Genomic DNA, 16,204 nt, shown 5'->3' on the forward strand with positions numbered 1-16,204 from the left:
TGGGGGTTGGGGGGTGACACGCCGTAAAGGCTGTGATTTTAGTGGGCGAAACATCATCACAGAGGCGTGACTAAAATGTGCGCGCCTTTCCCTTATTGGCTAGACGCAAGGGAAGAGGCGCGAGAATGTTCACAACAAGGAAGTGTTTTTGATCTGATCGTTGCCTCATTGGCCCATGCTCATTGGCCGTTCATGGTAACGTGACTCAGGGAGGTGCGGCCCCGGTCCAAAAGAAATAACCCGGGAATTTATTCATCGTCATTTTACAACAAACTTAACTTGTGTTCGCGTTCGAGTTGCATATTCAGCCAAAACTTTAACAAAGTGAATAGTTTCTGTGAGGAGTAGCAAAATGCCTGCAACGTCAGAAATACATGCGGCGAAACAAAAAGAAGAACTTAAAAAAGACGGAAAGAACATGGAAACGGGTTCGTTCGGTCTGTTCTGTGATGAGCGCGGCTATCTGAAGCAGATTGAGTACATAATGCAACACGGACACCGCAAGGGAGACAGAACTGGAACAGGAGTAGTCTCTGTGTTCGGTTCTCAGGGGAGATACAGTCTCCGAGGTAAGAGAGAGAGGGGGCTTTCTTCTGGTTTGTTCTATTATGGCTCTGGACTCTGTTTGTCTCACATTCAGTGATGGATGAAATACTCTTAAAAGTCCAGTATTCAAAATGTACCGGAGTAAAAGTACAAGTGATGGCATCAAAATGTACTGAATGAAAGTACCAAAACAGTACTTATGATGTAGAGTCTAATCTCACATATCCGCTAAATCTGTAAATTAAGTAACTAAAACTGTCAAAGAAATAATAGTAAAAAGTACAATACTTACCTCTGAGATAGCTCTTGTCCATAGCCTACTGCCCTACTCCATAGCCCTTTGCTGCCGTTGCATTAAGTTGCACTAATAAAGCTATGGACCAGGGCTACCTCTGAGATGTAGCTTTATAGCCTCCTAGGCTATAACGTGTAAAAAAAATACTCAAGTACTTAAAGACTATCAAAGTTGTACTTTACCACAGCACTTGAGTAAATGTACTTATTTACTTTCCACCACTGTTTGTTATTGCATCATTTGGGATGATTATCAATAACTATGGCATCTGTAGAAATATTGTTGCAATTTTAGAAATATAAATTGTCAAATTTGTGTTCTAATTGTATGTAATTTACATTACTTAAGACTGCAGTTTCCAAATATTTTTACCATTTTGGGGGAAATAAATGGCCAATTTGACATCAAGGTGACCACTCTTGCTTACTAGTGCCCACTCCTGTTACCGTCCTAAATAGCAATAACCTGGCGTCCCTATTTTGTCATTTTAGGCAAACATTTTAGAGGATCTTGGCCTTCTTGGAGATAATTATCCTACTGTAATCTTTACAGATCAGTTTCCCTTGCTGACGACTAAAAGAGTCTTTTGGAAAGGAATTCTAGAAGAGCTACTGTGGTTTATCAAGGTGAGGATATCAATGTTGTCTTCAATTACTATTAATAATGTTACCGTTTCAATGTTGATATAAAGCAGTGGTTCTCAAATTGGGGTCCTTTCTCAGGGTTCAACAAATGCCAAGGAGCTGTCAGAAAAAGGGGTCAAGATTTGGGATGCCAATGGATCACGGCAATTCCTGGACAAGAGCGGGTTCACAGACCGAGAGGAGGGAGACCTGGGACCGGTCTACGGCTTCCAATGGAGGCATTACGGAGCAGAGTACACAGACATGCATGCAGGTGCAGTATATCACACGAAGCACCGGATATGCATATGATATTTTGAAATGACATACAATAATTTCACCCACATGTGACCTTACTGTTTCCAAAGTTCCAACATAAATCAAATGTTCCTAATGAATACAGATGTTGAGTGCATTACAAATCAATACCTCCTCTCTGTAGATTACACAGGACAAGGTGTTGACCAGCTGCAGAAAGTCATTGACACTATTAAAACCAACCCAGAGGACAGGAGGATTATCATGTGTGCTTGGAACCCCAAAGGTAATAAATGGACACTGTTTAAAAATGAAACAAAACCGACTTTCTAATGGTTTATTGTTGGTGTCAGGTGGAAACATGTCCAAAACATATTTATTATTTTAAAAAGAAAAACAAGAAGCATCACGATGAGTTGTGAGCTTGTAGATATGCAGCATACTTGTGTGTTTCAAGGTTTCTGCCTGACCGCAACTAAATGTTTACGAATTTGTACCCCTAAATCATTTGAAGGTGCACAAAGTGTCTAGTCTGTTAATGTTAACTAATGTTGACCTGTTGCCTTGTGTGTGTCGGTGCAGACCTGCCCCTCATGGCGCTGCCCCCTTGCCATGCCCTGTGCCAGTTCTACGTGTGTGACGGGGAGCTGTCGTGCCAGCTGTACCAGCGTTCAGGGGACATGGGTTTGGGAGTGCCCTTCAACATCGCCAGTTATGCCCTTCTAACCTACATGATCGCACACATCACCGGACTGAAGGTGAGGGGGCGTTCGTTTTGTTTACTCGAAGGTAGAGAAGCATTGATAATTGCGACCGCAAGTCGCACTTTAATATGCAAACGTCTAAGTATTAAGATTATAAAGATCGCTTTTGTCGTTTTGACTGCCATCCACTTCCCATGATCGCGTTGGTTTGACTCATATGGATATAAAGAATCAACTGACTGAGAAAACGCTAATGTTACTGCCGTCGAATTATTACAAATTTCTGAGACAGTATATTTACAGTTGTGACGACACAGAGACAACTACCTGACAATATCGCTGAGACAGTTTATTTTTGGACCACAATGCTTATATGAGACCACTTAAAATGAAACTTCTATGACAGTGCTAACATGGTGAAGTGACATTATTCCGGTAGTGTCTCAGCCCTGCGGTTGCTCATCGCCTATATTAATTAAGGCGTTTTACTGGTGATATATATTTTTTCCTTCCCGATTCCGACATAACTTGCATATCGGTCGATACAGAGCACCGATCCGACACCATCATACCACGATGTCCAGTGTGTAATTTAAACAAATCTTGGACAGTGGTTCTCAAAGTGGGGTTCAGGGTCCTTCAGAGTTCCTTGGTCTGACTCTGTGTGTGTACAAATAGAAACAAATGGACCCATAGATTCCATTTGTACAGTTATGGGGGTCCTATACATTTAAAGGTTTGAGGACCACTGATCTAGGAGGCAGCTACAAGTTTGTAAAATAAGAATGTAAATAGTACAGTAAGAGTATAAAACAATCAACTGATTACTAATTAAAAATGATTACTGTAAATTACATGATTGATTATCATCATGTGATAAATTATGTGGTATCTTATTGGCATAGAAGTTGCAGATACCAAGATTTTAGGCAGTATCAGGCTATCGGCAGCTTTTACGATACTGGTATCGGTATGAACAACTCTACGCGAGGGAGGCTGGGAGGCCATTCAGAGACTTGTTTGTATTGAAAATTAGGTTCCTTTTTGCGTTTAAAAACTTACATTCTATGTTGTTCCAGCCTGGTGACTTTGTGCACACCCTGGGGGATGCTCATGTCTATATCAACCACATTGAACCTCTCAAAACACAGGTATGTGAATAAGAACAATTTATGGTTGAACCTTATGCTGCTCCTAGACAGAGTCACCGGTGAGTCCCAATTACAATTAGATCTTTCATATTTTAAAATTTCACTAAAGAATAAGAATATTCTTAGAATATGTTGAAACTCCTAATTATTATATTTATGTCCCATAAAACTGTCCATGTCTTTACAATGAAGGACACACGTTTCGGCTATCCAGCCTTTGTCAGTGTCTGGACAGCCAAAATGTTTGTCCTTCATAGTAAAGACAGGGAGAAGAAATTAAAAAGAGAACTCACTGTTGTCATGCTGAATGCAAAAAAACTGTCCTGTCATCATAAGCAAAATTATATAGTACCGTACCTGTATGTTTTTAGGCTGAGTTTGTTGCGTATGGATTTCCGTCTAAATTGTGTGTCCTATCCTCCTCTTGCAGCTCCAGAGGGAGATTCGCCCGTTTCCCAAACTGAAGATCCTCAGGAAGGTGGAGAACATCAATGACTTCTGTGCAGATGACTTTGAGATCTGTGACTATAATCCCCATCCCGCTATCAAAATGCAGATGGCCGTTTAAATCTTCAAAGATCAAATATCATATTCATACATTCATTAGATTTAGGCTCTACGTCACACTGTACAGTACCTCAGGACACATTTCACCAACTTTTTCATAAAGAACCAGTGAATAATATTAACATTTTGAACTCTCGTTTAGTGGTATACCATACTGGTATATAAAGTCTCATAGTAGACACTACTCTGAATTTATGGCTGGAGATCTCTTTGGTAACTACCACACATGTATTCATTTTAAATGAATGGTCATCTTGTTTAAACAGTTAATATCTAAATTTGTAAATAAATAATTTATAGAATGGTTTGGTGGATTATTGATTGGAACTTATTTTATATAAGAAATGGTTATTTCTTTGACCTTTTCCATATTTTGCACAGCAAGGCACAAATTAGTTGTTTCAGCCACACGCTTTCATCAGCATTTCGCTGATCAGTTCACAAACCTATAAAAAAAAAAAAAACAGTGGTTCTAAACCCTCTGGAATGGGGGTAAGTCCCTGCGACATGTCCAGGGGGTGTACATCAAGCTGCCTCACGCTACAGAAACAGGAGATAGGCTCCTGCCCTATGGGCCTCATGGCTCGGCAAGGCTACTTACTTACTTACTACTACTAAACCTGTAGGTCTGATTTTGCGGGCAGATAACAGTGAAGTGTCAAGGAATTTGAATACTTCTAATACCCACAAGGAAACCTACAAACAAAATGCAATGCCTCAACTTTTACAATTGCACCAAAGAGAACCAAACCCATTCAGGACGGGAACCCCTTTTGGTGTTTTAAGCATTGTTATGCTTTAGCTGTTGAAAAATAGCAGATCTACAAGCTCATAGCACGGCACCGAGTGCTGTGCTACAAGCTTGTAGATCTGCTATTTTTGAAAAATCTTGAAAATGTGGCGCAAATCTTTGAATATATTCTTTCAGAGAAAACGTTTTAAACTCAAATCTTTGCTTTTGCGGGGTCGCTGGAATTACATATTGTCAGATGGGGGCCAATTACAATATACATTTTGGGGTCCTTGAAATGAAGTAAGTTGAGCACCACTGATATAGAAACATAGGTTTTTCATAAATGGTTTAGAAGATTTTTTATTTTTATTCAACGTCAGGCCTAAATGGGTTAACACAAAATTTAAATGATCAAAGTTGTAAAAACCTGTTATTTAAGACTAGATAATCTACTATTTCTGTTTAGCATCAGTTAAAGTGATCTCAGTGATCTGATTTCAAAAGCATCCCTCATTTATTTAAGAGCTTCTTCCATGTCTCCCCATCCGGGTACTGGTAAACTTGCACAGATGACTCAAACATCTCACAAGAATAGCCTGGATCCTGCCAACAAAAATAATCACATGTAGCCACTGCTAGACAGACTGCCTGAAGCAATCCATTCAGAAGAACTCTGAACAGGTACAAGAACAATATTTAAGTTAATTAATTTCATAATGAAGTAGTAGATGTAACAAAATGCATAGTGAAATAATACATAGGGTAAACAGCCTAAATGCCGTTTCACACCGGAGACTGACGCATAGTCGCGCACATTTCTAAAGTTAAAATGTAAGACCTTTTTAATACCAAATCGACCAATTTCTTAAATACGGTAGTATGTAAGAAAGAGGCAAACATTGTGAAAATAGACTATCTTCAAGTTCACAACGCCTCACACCTTGCATACTTGGCTGCTGGGTCGCAAGACAAATTTCAGTGTGAACTGACAATAAAGTACTATATCATATCTCATATCAGTTTGGCTATTTTCACAAACTAAATGTAATTTGGTAGGGTGGGTCCCCAGTTAAAATATTATTTTGGGGGTCGCTGCCTGAAATATCTGGGAACCCTTGTTCTAAGTATACACAGTAAGGATAGTGTATTACAATATGCTCTCTTGACTCTTACGTACCTTGGGGGTCATGTAGTGGGCGTTGTGAATTACAACAGGACAGGTGAAATGCTCATGGAGGTGGTCAACATATTCACACATCCTAAAAGATAAGGATATGTTCCATAATTGTGGTAATCTGTGACAGCCAGCAGGTGGAACGGACAGCAAACGCAAATAATGTTCTCACCGGTTGTCGAGGTTTGCAGACACCGAGATATAGTCGAACAGGATCAGGTGTTGAACAAGCTCACACAGACCAACTCCTCCAGCGTGGGGACACACAGGCACTGACGAAGAAGTGAGAAACATTGTTAACCATCTTTATACAGCATATGCCATCCACTATAGGCTATTCCCTATTTTTTACTTATAAGCCAATCTACAAGCTCACAGGCTTGCAATTGACTGTTTACTGCTTTGTTTGCCTAATGCCTATAATGATGCCCAAAACAGGGACAGCTGTTTGAAAGTGGTTAATTATTTTTCAACACATTTGTTTTCCTCATTTAATCAACTTAGAACTCTTGTCCTGATATTAGTTATTGTTGCTGTTCTTTTGCTACAGAATAGGGAGGCAGAAACACATCTCCATATTCTAATCTAACTAATTTTCTTTTCGTAAATTAACGCTGTACTTGATCATACTACAGCATCACACAAAAGCATCAAAAGTAGAAGATCTGCAAGGTCGAAGACTTGAAATGCGTGGTTTCCACCCGACAGCGACGATAATGGCAAAACAAATGTGATCCTCTAGTGCTCTGCATTAACCCATTTGGGGGGGGGAACCCCTTTTGGTGTTTTAAACATTATGTTATAATTTAGCTATTGAAAAATAGCAGATCTACAAGCTCATAGCGCGCCACCGAGTGGCTATTTTTGAAAAATCGTGAAAATATTTATTTCAGAAAACGAAAAGGATTTAGAAGATTTTTTTTTTATTTCGAGGTCAGGCCTAAATGGTTTAAGAGGGGAAAAGTGAACAATTAAAGCAGCCATGGCTACCTGTTGGGACAACCCTGGTCTTACCCTGGAATTTGTGAGCCATCAGCAGCACGGCCAGGTTCTCGTTGACGCTGCCCAGACGGCAGCTGTCTATCTGGACAAACTGCAGGGCCGACGCCTGCAGGAACTGCTTGAACATCACCCTGTTGTGACACTGGGACGGGATGTTAAACATTTAACTCATCATCACACAAGCTATTATTTGTCAGATGTCGACACGTTATGCTACGAAGAAACATGAAGCTGTAGCAGTTTTAAAATCCACAGACAGACCTGCTCCCCTGAAGCTACTCCAATTCCAAGTGGAGCCAGAGCCTGCAACAATGCAACGGCAAAGAACAAAAGTCTAAGTTAGAAAGATGACTTAAATGCATAACAGTATCACTTGCCAAATCAGTTGTATTCAGTGAGCGACACCACCATGTGACAAAGCACAATTAAGATTTAGAGCTGCTGCTTAATATAGAGTACCGAAGTTCTAACGTCATCAAGTCCCACTGACCCTGGGTCACAGCATTATATTTTGTATTGGAATCCCCAGAGGTAAATCTTAGATATGTAAAATAAAATAAAAATCACCTCAGAGATTCTGTCAGGTGTGTGTGAGTGACTGTGCCGTTTATGATATTGAGTTACATTTAATAAAGAACGTGTTTGGAGAAAAGAAATCACACTTGTGTGAAGTGAGCGGTGCCTTTCATCACAATGATGTCTGATGATGTCAAAATCATGACATCCTTGACATTCCGTGCTTACAGACAGACAGACATGCATACACACAAAGAAGCTCTTCTGCATCACTCAAAAACAAACTATCTTACTATTTGGATAAATTAGTACCTTTTCACCATCAGTTAATGCTTCATATCTATAGGAGTAACCTTGTTGGGGTGATTTGTTTATTTCTGAAACACAGTTCTTATAACAAAATCCAATACAGAAGGTTATGCTGTGACCCCAGGGGGTGGCGCCCTCTAGCGGCAGTGTTTTCAGACTTTGGTGCTCTTATTTTGGAATCTGAGTCGCCTCTGCAAATAAAGCACTCTACTCGCTCCCCTTCCTTCTTTTGTATTGACCTTGGAGATGGCAGCATGTCCCAGGATGTCATCTGGACAGGTCGGCTCCTCAATCCACAGAGGTTTGTATTCAGCCAGGCTGGAGGTCCAGCTAATGGCTTCCCCCACATCCCATCTCTGGTTGGCATCAATCATCTAACATAAAAAAGGATACCGGTAGTCACTGTCGGGTGGAAACCTCTTATCTCCATATTTTAACGTTTTGTGTTCTTTTTGTAAATTAATGCCATAGTTGATCATACTACAGCGTCTCACACACAAACACACTTGCTCTACTAGCTTGAGGATCTGTTACGTTTGCAATTTTTTATTTTGAATCCCGAAAAGTACGTTTTGGACATCTGAGTTTTCCACCCGACAGAGACAATATGGATGTGAACTGTCATTTGAATTAATTGTTTTGCCAATTTATTTTAAATGTAGTTAGGAAGTACATTAATAATAATAACCAATTAAGCCCTAGATATACTTTGGCCGACCTGCCCGACCATGAATAGAGTAAATAGCCGATCTACAAGCTCGCAAGATGTTGCGATGTGAGTGTGGTGAACTTGTGTAGATTGACTATATTCTTAAAAAAATCTATCACCTGTAATGACAACCCAAAATAGAGACACCAGTTGGAAAGATTAGACACAGGTCCGGGCAAAAATAATATTCCCTATTCAACAGATCAAACTTCATGGATAAAATACAGTCTTGCCCTAATGGCTGGTACACACTGCACGATATTTGCTCCGATTATGCTGTCGGGGATAAATCCTGTATTACAGCAAATGAGAGCACAACTTCACAAGACAGCTGCATGTGCTCACTGCTCACAGCCACTATCTGTCCGTCAGTCTGTCGACTGTATCGATAGATGATCAGATGATAATATATATATATATATATATATATATATATATAATATATATATAACCTTTATTCCTTGGGTAAATCCCTGTGTCGTACATATTGGTAGCTATAGCCCCCTATTGCTGTTAAACACTTGAATAATGTTGATAAACCGCATCGTTCAACGCTGCAAACTTTTGGACCTCATGCGCTGTGTGTGTGTGTGTGTGTGCGACATGCGTGCACATACGGAGAGGGACAGAGAATTATTTAATGAAAATCAAGATTTAACGTCCTGCCTCGCTATAGCGCATGTAGGCTACGCTAAATGTCATGCATGCAGAGAGAGAGAGGGGGGCGTCCTGTGTCGGTATCGGGTCTCGTGCTTGTATCACGGCACCCTGCACGCATGTAAAATATGAAAAGAGAAGGGAACCCGCACACTCATATGCTCCAAAAGATAACTTTTATTGACGACGTTTCGAGCCAAGGCTCTTCATCTGGTCAAATTCAAGATGTCAGTGATACACCCACTTAAATAGACACCCACGGGTCACGTTACTAGTCAGTGGGTGGAACTAACACTACATGGTCATTAGATCAAATACTGAAATATCATTAAAAACAGTGTTACACATTTCTCAAATCCACCACAGTGGAGTAAGACAAAAGGACATCATGATTATTAAAGAATCTAAAACAGTGATTCACATAATCAGGTATTATTAATTAGGCAACAATTCAAATATATACAGCATACAATAAAGAAATTACAAAAAGTGGCTGATGGGGAAGTCCTCGTTCATTCCCTTTGGGGACATTGTATTTAGGGTGTAAATCCAAAAGGATTCACGCTGTAACAATAGTCTATTTAGATCCCCTCCTCGCCTGGGACATTTAACATGTTCAATCCCTTGGTATCTAAGCGTAGCCACAGTGTGATTTGCGGCCAGAAAATGCATTGCAACGGGGCTTTTTGGATCTTGGTTGCGGATGCTGCTTCTATGTTCGGACATGCGTGTCTTTAGAGCCCTGTTGGTCTTGCCAACGTATCCAAGTCCACATGGGCATTTGAGTAAGTATATCACATTTGTTGTTGTGCAGGTTATGGTGCCTTTGATGTCAAAGTTTTTGCCTGTGAGTGGGTGCGTAAAAGTGTGGCTCTTAGTTGTGAAGTTGCATTGTGCGCACCTGCCGCATTTGTAATTGCCATCGGGGATTTGAGTAAAAAAATTTGAATCTGGCGGGATAGGAGTGAGATCTGATTTTACAATATACACGCATGTACAATATGTGAAATATGTTTTATGTACTGTTTAAGTATCAGCATCGTTCCTGTTGTGCTACATAAAGCCAACAAGATGAAGAAATCACATATTCAGGCATCATTAAACTTTTGCTGAAATGTCTGAAACTATTAAGACTTTATGGAAGATACTTCTAAACATATTGATAGTTGCTTCCCAAAAGACTGAGATCAGTCGTGGCGACTTGGAGCTTGAATCCATGAGACTTACCAAAGTGTTGCTGGGTCCAATCATCTGCCTTATCAGGCTGCACCTGCGCTTGTCATCCTGCAGGTCGGCCCCTACCTTCACCTTAAACCTGGTCCAGCCGCTGGCGAGAGCATCTGTGCAAAGCTTCAGAAACAGATGGACCAACAGTTAGTTGGAAGAGTTGTTGCGGTTTTTAGACATCACAAGTCAAAATTGTGAATTGATGTCCTGAGACCTTTTTGAGCTTCTGGTCTGAGTATCCCAGCCAAGCACAGGATGTAGTGTAGGCAGGATAGCCCTCCTCCAGCATCTGACCCTCTGGCAGGCAAAACAAAAACCGGCACACACACACACAGGTAATACATTTTGACTTAAAGTGCAATGCCTTCTTTATAGATCATCGATAACTAGGGTTGGGATCACGGAACTGGAGGAATCAATCCAATCCAATCCACTTTATTTATATAGCACGTTTCAAAACTCAGAGTTTACAAAGTGCTGTACAGGAGAAAAATAAAAACAAATGCACTAAAGCTACCACACAGAAAAACAACAGCGAGAAAACAAAGTACAAACAGTGACAAGAACTGAGACACATTACAGAAAAACAACAGAAAAGCAACAGCATCACAGTGAGACAAAACATATACAAGGACCGAAGGAACTCAAGCGGGGTTAAAAGCCAAGGTATAGAGGTGGGTCTTAAGGCGAGATTTAAAAGTCTCGATGGAAGGGGCAATTTGACGTGGGAGGGGAGTGCGTTCCATAGTTTGGGGGCTACAACAGAAAAGGCTCGGTTGCCTCTGGACTTTAAGCGGGTCTTCTTTGTGATCAGAGGAACCGGATCCAAAACCGGGGAACCGGAATCGGTTCCCATCACATTTGGAACCGTTTCCAGAACCGCTTTTTATCACTCTGTCAGACCTGGTATGTAGACTTCACGTCTGCTATGCAAGAACCACAGGTTCAACGTTTTAATGTGAAGGATCACCATAACTCTGAAATGGAACCATATGGACATGTGAGGGTCCATTTGTACACTCTCTTTAAGGGTCCATTTGGAAGCCCTTCAAGTAACCCAGAGGGTCCCTGTACTCCACTTTAAGAACCAGTGAGGTATTACAGGATAAGGAATCAGACCGTTAAGAGGGAATCATTAAGAAACGATCCCAACCCTATCGGTAACTGATTTTCAGTTATTTCTGGGAAACGATGAAGTACAAATTAGTCTTAAGTGCCATCCATTTAACACAGCTGTCACAGACGATAGGGGTCTACTGTGCAACCCCAAAGCGCTTGAGCTCAGACTGTATTAATTTGTGAAGTGGCAGTTTTAGCTTCATCTGAGCCATTAATGTGTCCCTGTAGTGTGCTTACCTCTCTGCTGTTTTCCTTCTTGTGCCTTCATTAGTATGTCTGAGAGAGAGAGAGAGAGAGAGAGATAAAGAGAGTGTGTCTAGAACAGAATGTTTCTATGGTTGGTCTTTGTGCGTGACTCCATCTGCACATATCGTGACCCATTTTTTTTTAAAGCAAACCACTGCCTTACCTAAAGCTTCTTGCTCTGTAAGGGCATCCGTGATATATCTGAAATCGATACAGGAGACGATCTGCTTTGGATCCTGAGACAGACACCAGAATGGACCATTTCAATATTTCCCTGTGATTATTATGCAAAGAATGATTTAAAATTCCCAGAGACTCACCATGTCAACAAGCAGCTTCCACAGCGGCTGCAAGATAAGTTATAATGGTATGACTTATGAGCAGTGGTGTAAAGTACGGTATTTAAAATGTACTTACTTACTTATTAACCACTTATCCTTATTTAAACTTAAGCAATTTGAAAATAGCCGATCTAAAAGCACACAATATTTCGCATGATATTTTGAAATAGATACAGATACTGAATACCGATACCAGAGAATATATATATATTATATATTTATAATAATAACAAAAGAAAATTACTTATTTTATCTCGTGTTTTTAATAGCAGACTCCTCACTCATATGTGCACTTGCAGTTTGGGCAACTCGGGGGAAAAAAATCCTATATGACCCGATACCGATACTTTTCCGATACCGACACAGTATCGGGACATCTCTATTTTGAAAGGATTGGAAACTTGTGAAATGGGACATTGTGAATAATGAGTACTTACTTTTAGTACTTAAGTACATTTATTTTTTATAACACTTTTGTACTTTTACTCAAGTACATTTTGAATAGCGAACATGTGCTTGTAACAGACTCAGGGTATTGATACTTTTACTTAAGTAAAAAATGTGAGTAGTTCTTCCATCACTGCACTCATGCTAATGAGAAGATACAAGGGGACACTCATCATAATGACCTCTAGAGAGAGAGTCTCTAGACCAATGTTTAACCCATTTAGATCTGAGAACAGATTCTATAAAATGTCTTTTAAATCAAAACAAAAAACAAAACATGTTTCTATGTCAATGGTTCTCAAACCTTTTCATGCCAAAGACCCCAAAAATTATATGTATTTGGCCGTCGAACTGCATTTCAAAATAGTGTATTCCAGGGACCCCCAGAAGCAAAGATAAGAGTTAAGAATGTTTGCTGTGAAATAACTCAGTGCCACACTATGAGCTGAGCTTGTAGATATGCTATTTTTCAACAGATGAGACAGATGCATCCTCGGTCTAAATGGGTTATAAGTGGTGACCGACCTTGCCTTCTGTCCTTGCCCACAGGTCCCACACAGCATTGAGAACTGCAGCGGTGGCGAGGTGGATTACTCCTTTCTCTGGACCGATCTGTATTGCAGAAGAAGGCAAAAATAAATGTCACCTTCACAGTCACACCGTCACTTCTCGGCCCAAAGCTTTCAACGAAGGGACCAATTAAGGTCTGTTGTGTCAGTTTTGATTGATGTGTGTCACTCTGTGTGTGTGTGTGTGTGTGTGTGTGTGTGTGTGTGTGTGTGTGTGTGTGTGTGCTTCCTGTACCCATAAATTTTTCCCCGCTGTTGCTAATATGGCAGACAGTGTATGACCTATGTTGACTGTGAATGTGTGTTGTTGTTTATATTCTGAACCTGTTTGGATTAATGCACTGAGCATGAGGCACATTATTTCGAGTGTACAGGACATCAGAAGCTACTGAAAAATATTTGGGCCCTTGTAAGGTATTTTATAAATGTGGAATAAAATAAAGAAATTAAAGTGTGTGTGTCTGTGTGTGTGTGTGTGCTCTCACTCACTGACCCATCTCATCTGTCCATCACTGGTCAGGGTGCGGTAGAATCCACGGAAGTCTCTGATAATGTCCTCTAAGGATTTCCCCACAACCAGGTCTGACAGGGCCTGCACGGCACACACAACTAGAAAAACACATGGAATTATTTGCCACAGCTAATGACCAAATTGACACAGAAATCACTAGCAAACTAAGAAATACCTGGGAATTATATTTGTTGTACCCTGTAGGATGGCAAGCAGTCTTTTGAACGTTCTCACTATGTGGACTTCATGCACTAGATGCAGTTTAATTTGTTTTCATAAAATTATTATTTATGCCTATAAAGTTGAAATTTATTGTCTTTATTTAGTTTTTGTTTTGTGTATGTTTTTAAATGTATGCAGATTATACCCCAGAGAAGACTAGCCTGTGCTTTAGGGCACAGCAAACTTCTAGGAACTCAGGCGTGGGCCCAATCATGCTACGTAAGATTTACAGGACCACCCATAAACCTTTACTACGTTCATCCAGACAATCTACTCAATTAGGTATATTATATTCTGATGCAGCAGCACTGCATGAGCAGCAGCAGTATTTTGGTAAAAATCCAGGTTAAAATTATTGTCCTTATATTAACAAATATCACCACAAGATGGCACTAGATGATTCAAAACTGTAAACATGCATGTAAAGTATTTACTAGTCTCTGAGTACTAGTGAGTATTTAGCTTAGAGTATATAACTCTATGGTATTTAGTGACACACAGCCTTGTATTGTAATTTGTAACTGACTGACTCAACAGGTTCTGCAGCCGTCCTGTCCAGATAGCATACCGTACAAACAAACAAATCATGATATATCTGAGCATAATCTTACCAATCTCTGTGCCTCTCCCCACAGTAAATGTCAGACCATAGCCCTTAAGCCCATTATCGGTGTCAATAACAACATATGCGGCTGAATAGTCCGGATCGGTATGCTGCAAATTAATGTGAAATGTTAACAATAACTGGATATAGTCCAATAGTTCAATAAAAAAAAACTGCATCCGCTGCTTCTTCTTACCATTGCATCTGAACCATGTTGATCCAAAGACGTTGGAAATCTTACGTCTCTCACACTTAATTTAGTAATTGTATGGATCATATTTAATTTGAACCAGGGTAACTCGGTCCCGTGGTAAAACAGGAAGAGTCCAGGCAGGCGTTATGGATCCGGCAGCGTCTAGTGAGCTCATCTAGGGCAGCGTCTAGTGAGCTAATCTAGTGAGCTAATTTAAGACTTCCGGTGGACGATCTCTTCAAAATAAGAGTACCCTCTAGAGTATTGAAAAAAAGTTTAATTTGCACATTAAAACTACAAATTAAGCATTTAAATGATGCTATATGATGCTATAAGACACACATTATGTTTCTGTGTAAGAATAAGTAATTAAATCCTTATAATAATAATAATAAAGTTATCTAAATGGATAAATGCTATTCACTGGAGTGCATGGACTTTATAAAGTGGACACTGGACAAAAGACGGCTCCGCAAGGCAACTATCTGGACATACCCACGCGTTCGGGGAGATGTCCTATACCACACCCCACTCTCCGCTAAGCGGGAGAGGTGTAAAATTCACAGTAGCAGACCTTCTACTGGGGTCAAGGCTGACAAAAAGTACCGTTTCCGGACCCAGAATGGACACTGGACAAAAGACGGCTCCGCGAGGCAACTATCTGGACATACCCACGCGTTCGGGGAGATGTCCTGTACCACACCCCACTCTCCGCTAAGCGGGAGAGGTGTAAAATTCACAGCAGCAGACCTTCTACTGTGGTCAACGCTGAAAAAAGTACCGTTTCCGGACCCAGAATGGACACTGGACAAAGAGGCCTCCGCGAGGCAACTATCTGGACATACCCACACGTTCGGGGAGATGTCCTCTACCACACCACACTCTCCGCTAAGCGGGAGAGGTGTAAAATTCACAGCAGCAGACCTTCTACTGGGGTCAATGCTGACAAAAAGTACCGTTTCCGGACCCAGAATGGACACTGGACAAAGAGGCCTCCGCGAGGCAACTATCTGGACATACCCACACGTTCGGGGAGATGTCCTCTACCACACCACACTCTCCGCTAAGCGGGAGAGGTGTAAAATTCACAGCAGCAGACCTTCTACTGGGGTCAAGGCTGACAAAAAGTACCGTTTCCGGACCCAGAATGGACACTGGACAAAAGACGGCTCCGCGAGGCAACTATCTGGACATACCCACGCGTTCGGGGAGATGTCCTGTACCACACCCCACTCTCCGCTAAGCGGGAGAGGTGTAAAATTCACAGCAGCAGACCTTCTACTGGGGTCAATGCTGACAAAAAGTACCGTTTCCGGACCCAGAATGGACACTGGACAAAGAGGCCTCCGCGAGGCAACTATCTGGACATACCCACACGTTCGGGGAGATGTCCTCTACCACACCACACTTTCCGCTAAGCGGGAGAGGTGTAAAATTCACAGCAGCAGACCTTCTACTGGGGTCAAGGCTGACAAAAAGTA

At 40.9% G+C, this 16,204-nt stretch overlaps 2 protein-coding genes across 4 annotated transcripts; one reads left to right on the plus strand and one right to left on the minus strand.

Moving 5' to 3' along the window:
• The first annotated feature begins 269 nt into the window (after positions 1-269).
• tyms (thymidylate synthetase) lies at positions 270-4,437 on the plus strand. The gene is made up of 7 exons (XM_083778744.1): positions 270-569; positions 1,394-1,467; positions 1,564-1,738; positions 1,907-2,008; positions 2,305-2,480; positions 3,506-3,577; positions 4,008-4,437. The coding sequence occupies exons 1-7, from the start codon at positions 353-355 to the stop codon at positions 4,143-4,145; spliced, it is 954 nt and encodes a 317-aa protein (XP_083634870.1). The 5' UTR covers positions 270-352; the 3' UTR covers positions 4,146-4,437.
• An 821-nt stretch (positions 4,438-5,258) lies between these two features.
• Positions 5,259-14,833, minus strand: enosf1 (enolase superfamily member 1). 3 transcript variants are annotated; one of them, XM_083778003.1, is made up of 15 exons: positions 14,727-14,833; positions 14,538-14,640; positions 13,687-13,802; positions 13,150-13,236; positions 12,157-12,183; positions 12,000-12,072; positions 11,828-11,866; positions 10,686-10,768; positions 10,472-10,594; positions 8,118-8,252; positions 7,315-7,356; positions 7,066-7,195; positions 6,224-6,323; positions 6,055-6,136; positions 5,259-5,480 (listed from the first exon to the last, which is right to left on the minus strand). In XM_083778003.1, the coding sequence occupies exons 1-15, from the start codon at positions 14,805-14,807 to the stop codon at positions 5,388-5,390; spliced, it is 1,314 nt and encodes a 437-aa protein (XP_083634129.1). In that variant the 5' UTR covers positions 14,808-14,833; the 3' UTR covers positions 5,259-5,387. The 3 variants fall into 3 exon arrangements, with proteins under 3 accessions (XP_083634129.1, XP_083634130.1, XP_083634131.1); XM_083778004.1 differs by lacking the exons at positions 14,538-14,640; positions 14,727-14,833 and having other exon boundaries at positions 13,155-13,236; XM_083778005.1 differs by lacking the exons at positions 14,538-14,640; positions 14,727-14,833 and having other exon boundaries at positions 13,155-13,236; positions 13,683-13,739.
• Between the last annotated feature and the right edge of the window lie 1,371 nt (positions 14,834-16,204).

This window comes from Protomyctophum parallelum, assembly GCF_964188405.1.
Source record: "Protomyctophum parallelum genome assembly, chromosome: 12".
Lineage (NCBI taxonomy): Eukaryota > Metazoa > Chordata > Actinopteri > Myctophiformes > Myctophidae > Protomyctophum > Protomyctophum parallelum.